Source organism: Puntigrus tetrazona, chromosome 7, assembly GCF_018831695.1.
Source record: "Puntigrus tetrazona isolate hp1 chromosome 7, ASM1883169v1, whole genome shotgun sequence".
Lineage (NCBI taxonomy): Eukaryota > Metazoa > Chordata > Actinopteri > Cypriniformes > Cyprinidae > Puntigrus > Puntigrus tetrazona.
In genome coordinates, this window is record NC_056705.1 from 39,607,908 (window position 1) to 39,613,950 (window position 6,043).

The 6,043-nt window shown below is 37.5% G+C and overlaps 1 protein-coding gene across 2 annotated transcripts in view; it reads right to left on the reverse strand.

Moving 5' to 3' along the window:
* Positions 1 to 1,331: 1,331 nt before the first annotated feature.
* The window catches only part of LOC122349368 (sodium/potassium/calcium exchanger 3), a 29,394-nt gene continuing 24,682 nt past the window's right edge, over positions 1,332 to 6,043 (reverse strand). For both annotated transcript variants that reach the window (XM_043245379.1, XM_043245380.1), the window contains 3 exons: positions 5,662 to 5,774; positions 5,506 to 5,571; positions 1,332 to 4,388 (listed from right to left, as the gene is read on the reverse strand). In XM_043245379.1, coding sequence (XP_043101314.1) covers positions 4,278 to 4,388; positions 5,506 to 5,571; positions 5,662 to 5,774 — 290 coding nt within the window. In that variant the 3' untranslated portion in view covers positions 1,332 to 4,277. The remainder of the gene's footprint in view (positions 4,389 to 5,505; positions 5,572 to 5,661; positions 5,775 to 6,043) is intronic.

Below are 6,043 nucleotides of genomic sequence, written 5' to 3' on the forward strand. Positions count from 1 at the left end.
TTATTGATAAGACCCCTGGAGTGCTCCACGCCTGGAGGCCTCCTTAAAAGCATGAGCCAAATGTGAGACTCAAGCCAACAGGCTGAAACAAGATCTTCTCCGCACACAATCAGAAAATGAGCTAAATTAAACGGGACGTCCAGACACCAAAGACCAACCGGCTGTCGCACCTATGGCTCGTTCTGCAATTATGTCCGTTTCCATTGTAAATGGCACCAAAGTGTGCAAACAGAGTTGTAGTTTTCTTAATATTTCAGATCTCCAGGCAACCGCCATGTGCTCAGTGCTTATGTATCCACCAAGAGCACCCTTAAGCTTGTCTAGTTCATTTTGGGTTCCTGGTCATAAGCACAAGTTACATTTAACCTTATATATTTATTTTGTACTCGACTATAGTACAGCGCTGACTCTTTGCTCTTGTCTTTATTTCTTCCGAAGCCTCTTATACTTTTATAATAGCTATTATCGCACATTAAATCTGACAAAAAGGCACGCTTTATCGCCAATGGCTATGTTCCGTCAGATACCAAGCGTATCAAAAAGGTACTGATGTCAGTGGAAATGCAAGCTTGATACGGGTGTTCTGTACCAAAGAATGGCTCGCAAATACATTAATAACAGTAAAATGTTGACTGTGGTTACAGCATCATCCGTTTCCTCCCTAGTCAGGCTTTCACCATCTACAATCAGTGGATGTGGAGCAATGCATTAAATGTTGAGTCCGGTGTAGACACGTGTTACTTGATTACTCGAATTTGGTTGGTTTGTTGGCGTTCGTCTGTGTCAACGGGGATTTGCCTTTAGGAAAAGCCGTTCTTAGGAGTCTTTCCTCTGCCGGGGCCCTTTTCTTCGAGCTTCTTTGGCTTCCAGTCCTAGCGTGGCTTTTCACCATGTCTTGAAGAGCGGAAGTCCTTGTACAGACACTTCTCCTGGAAGAGCCCACTTCCACACTGATGCTGATGGAGCAGTCCCAACTATAAAAGATCCCGGTCATCGTTCAGAACTCATTCACACAGGAAGTGAAACAGCGTCGAAAGGCTCGAGCGCTCGTCACTCGTTGGCTCCGCCCCCCGGCACACCTCCAGGAGCTTGACTGTTTCCTAATGCTGCATCTTTCTTTTATAAATGCGATCTAACTAAAGACTCTTTGGAGATATCAATGCAATACTACTTTATAGCTATGTGTCCTTTAACTACGCACTAAGATAAAACCGCGTAGACGTAAAATAATGACGTAAGACAACAGAAGTGTTGCAATCAAATTAAATACTAAAAATATATTTATTAAAACGAATTTAACCATAGTAGTTTAATGATGCTAAAACGACATATTCTTATTATTGCACATTTTATTGCACACAAGAACAGACTTTTTTTTTGTACAGCATACCCTTTTTGGAAAAGCCACAAAGCATTTGATTTTCCCCTGTCCACCGTAATTATTGTTTATTTCAGTTAACCACTCCGCAAATATCATCTCAGCGTTACAGCGTTCCTTGAATTTCACGAAACAGAAGTCACAGACTGCTAATCTACGCACAACTCGGTATCGATGGCGAAAATATACAAACGTGTACCTCTCGGTTTTTTTAAAAAATGTAGACATCAATAGGTGGAGGCCTCAAAAGAAAAAAAAACCCCATTTAGTGACCTTTTAGCAGAGTATAGAGTAGACAGTACTGTTAGACTCAATGATTCCCCTCCAGTCTAACACACATCATGTAATCATATAGAAATATTAAAAACACTTCAACTAGAATTTATAAAACTAGGCAAATCGTAGTTAAATATAGACAGTAAATATTTTGTTTCGTGTACTTTCATAATAACAAACAGGTCTAAATCTATATAAATAACAAATAACCCCAAATGTTCTCTCTGTATTTTGTAACGCAACGAACACAGCATTTTCAATTTGCGATTAAAATGAACCGTTTCAGGAGGAAGATCGGAAATCTCACAAAAAATGAATTAAAAAAATAGAACACGTATTATATTCTAATACAACCAGTTACAAACCTCTTTTTTAAAAACATCCAAAAACAACTATCAAAAATACAATCACATGAAATTACTACTACAGGCAAACCTGTGTTCTTTTATATATATATATATATATATATATATATATATATATATATATATATATATATATATATATATGTTTATCGCTAAAAGATCTGTTTCTACAAATATTCTCACATGTACATGAATCAGTCTCTATGAAGTATTGCTACAGTCAGTGTAAACAGATTAAGGACAGAATTACCACGACGTGATTACTTGCTCAATAACTACAGGAAATAAACAGTCTTTATATAACCAGTGCTATTACATAATCTGATTACAAAACAAAGTACTTGTAATTAGCGTACAGTTAACATTTTTTTAAATAAAACAAGTAATCAGAGTACAGTTACTCTTTCATGGACTGCATGCTGGCATTTTACATCACCATCAGTCAACTGCAATAAATTAACCTGTCATTTAGTTGTCGGTTAAACATGATGTGGTGTACTAGTACAATTTAATAGTGTGCTATACTAGTATACTTTTGTGTGCTGAATACCGACTGGTTTTAAAGGGATAGTTCACCCAAAAATGTATCGCAAAAAGGAGTAAAACACAGACATTTCTCAAAATATTGACACCAGAAAAAGTAAATCATACAGGGTAAATAAATAGTAATAGATTTTTGGGTGAACTAGCTCTATAATTCACAATTAGTGATTAGAGTTTCGTCAAAACATGCAATAATTAAAGAAACAATTTAAGGCTATTTGTGTTGTCGTGTGTGCAGTAGTTTAAGGAATATGTTCCTTTTTGGTCTTTTGTTGTATTTTTGTCAGAACAATACAATATAATGGTGGTCTCTGGAGGAAGCAGTGTTCTGGGTAGATGACCCATATTTTAGCTGGAAGAGACGGATTGTGGTTAAAAACATCTTGGTGGATTTATTTCTTATGAACGTACAGCTTTCTGTTTTCTCGAGATGTTAAGTGATTGTGTGCATTATTGTTTAATCAGCTGTGAGGACTCTCGCTCTGACGGCACCCATTCACCGCAGAGCATCTGACGGCACCCATTCACCGCAGAGCATCTGACGGCACCCATTCACCGCAGAGCATCTGACGGCACCCATTCACCGCAGAGCATCCGTCAGAGAGCAAGTGACGGCATGCTACAAATCTGATGAATAAATAAATTCGTCTGCATCTTGGACTGCCTGAGGAAGAGTAAAATTGCAGCAAATTTTCATTTCTGTGTGAGCTATTCCTTAATGTAATGCGTGCACTGCGGCTCAGCCAATCAGAGCAGAGCCACATGACCACCCTTGTGAAAAAAAAGCTGTAAAGACGAAATAGTTTTCGGTGTGCATTTGTAGTGTATTTTTGAAAAACCGCTCGCAGATAACATCGATGAATGAAAGGCCACTTTAAAACACCTAAAGAGAGACATTGACCGTTTCTGAACGTTTCGTGACTTTGTAATAATGTCAAATGTAGTTTTATATTTTTATGTTAACAATCTTTTGTTGTGTTTTATAGAAAAATCCTTATTTTGATGTGTTGAATAGCACAGGGTCTACTTGATTGTAATTTTAACTTAATGTCATTCAACACGGCGCTTAAAGTTGTTGCTAGATCGCAAATTCAGCATTATAAATGTGTAATTACAAATACATTTAAACACTTCGACCGTATTTTAAAGACAATTATTCTGAAACTACACGTAAATGTGTGCTTGTGAAATACTAAGCGGGTCAAAAAACACTTTAAAGCTCAGCTAATTGCGTTTTAAAATAAATTTAAACGGCAATACAGTGTCATTGATTGCAAATAACATTCAATTAAGTGTCCAAAAACATTACATTCAGTTCACACTTAAGTATGTTACTTCCATAATAAGTACTCTTTTTTTAAATAGTGCACTACTTATTTTTCACAAGGGTAAAACATCCAAGAAGAATTACTGAAGTCATAAGCAGCGTCTTACTGTAATTCTTCAATGTTCTTGTCATCAGCATCCAGGGTTGAATGAAGACTCAAACCGATATATTATACAGTAAACCTTCCAGCTTGAAGAAGTGCTTAATTAGTCAAAAACCTTATACGTTCTTGCTGTGGACAGAACAATGGACTGACTGGATCTTGAAAACCATTCTGAGTCTGCTAAAAACGTCCTCTTTCTGCCGCACCGTACGCAGGCATGAATTCAGACGAGATTTAGTACCCGATCTACAGTAGAAGCGCTGCAATAACGAAAGCAAAAGACCTTTAGAGCTGACCGAAGAGGATGGAGCAGAGCAGAAAGATGGAGTAAAGAAGCATGAGACCAAGACCTAGTCTCCGATCCAGCTTCCAGCCGTTCAGATGCACACCCAGGACCTACAACACACACACACACACACACACACACACAGAGTCAAACATGGGCACTAACAGCATGTGTAATCAGGGTTTATCGTAGCCTATACTTTTGAAATCTTTCTGCTCGTTCATTTCTGCCAGTAGATAGTATGTGTGTATATTTATATTAAAACGCACTTTATATTGGGTGGCCTTAAATACTGTGTACCTACATTTAAATTATTCATTTGGTGGAATGCACTTATTGTGTACATACATCTTTTTACATTTTTAGTGCAATATGAACACAATAAGTACATTGCACTTATTTTTTGATGCACGTACATAGTAGTTAAGGCCACCTCATATATAGTGTGACGCTTTCTTTTAAGGTGTCCTTGTTATATGTACATGTATATACACACGTAATGTTACATGTACTTACTATTACAATAACAGTTAGTTATGCAAAATTACATGCAATTAACCTTAAGCCAAACCCTAACCACAGAGTAAGTACACAGTTAATTAATATTACTCTGTACTTAAATGCATAACAAGGACACCTTAAAATTAAAGTGACCATATTTAAAATTATATTTTTATATTTAATCAATATAATCTTTGCACAACGTATTTATACATTCAGCGAACATATGTCCAGAGAAATTTAGGAAATTGTGCAGCCAATTTTTTTTATTTTCAATATTTTAATTCAGTTGAATCAATTATTAGCTTTCACGTGTCCACTTTAAGTGGCTAGGGTATATTTGTAGCAATAGCTACAATACAATGTATGGGTCATAATTATTCTTTCCTACTGTAAACATACTCATTTTTAATTAGTATGCATTGCTAAGAACTTCACGTCAACAACTTTAAAGGCAATTTTCTCAGTATTTAGATGTTTTTGCACCCATAGTTTTCAAATAGCTGAAACCATGCATCAACGAAATGCTTATTTATTCAGCTTTAAGGTGATGTTTTTCAAAAAACGGACATATATTTCTATTGTGAAATATTTTTAGACTTTTAAACAGATCAGCCCGTGAAGCCTGTGAGCTGTTCGAGGTCCTAGCAGTTCTTGAACCCCGAAATTGTCCGCAGACCAAATACGGTGTGTGTATATTAGTGATTATAGGCAGGCATTGCTCACCGTGAGGAAGACTGAGGCGAGCAGCAGGATGACGGAATAGACCAGGCCTTTATTATTGATGGATATCTGACAAAAGACAGAGGGCGGTCAGAGGAAAGAATCAGCGGGAACGCTGCGTCTGCGCTGGACGAACAGTAAAACAAGCCAAACGCTCACCGCTGATCCGTGATCTACTACAAGTGTCCTCAGAGCCCAGGGGAAGCCCAGACCCAGCAGGATGTCAAAGATATTGCTGCCGATGGAGTTCGACACTGCCATGTCCCCCATTCCTGAGACGCAACATACAACCGGAATTTAATGCTTTTAAGAAATATAATCTCTGTAAGTTGTGAAGCTGGTTTAAACCTGGTCCTTTGCCAGTTTTTGAGATGATCCGACCGGCTCAAACCAGCATCCCAGCTTCAAAGCGTACTTAAAAAGCACATGCTGTTTTTTTTTCCGCCAGGGATGCTAAAACAAGCTAGCGACTTGTTGAAAGAAACATGCTATTAAAACATGCTAGCAACATGCTAGTTCGAGGACATGTTAGCAATGTGTT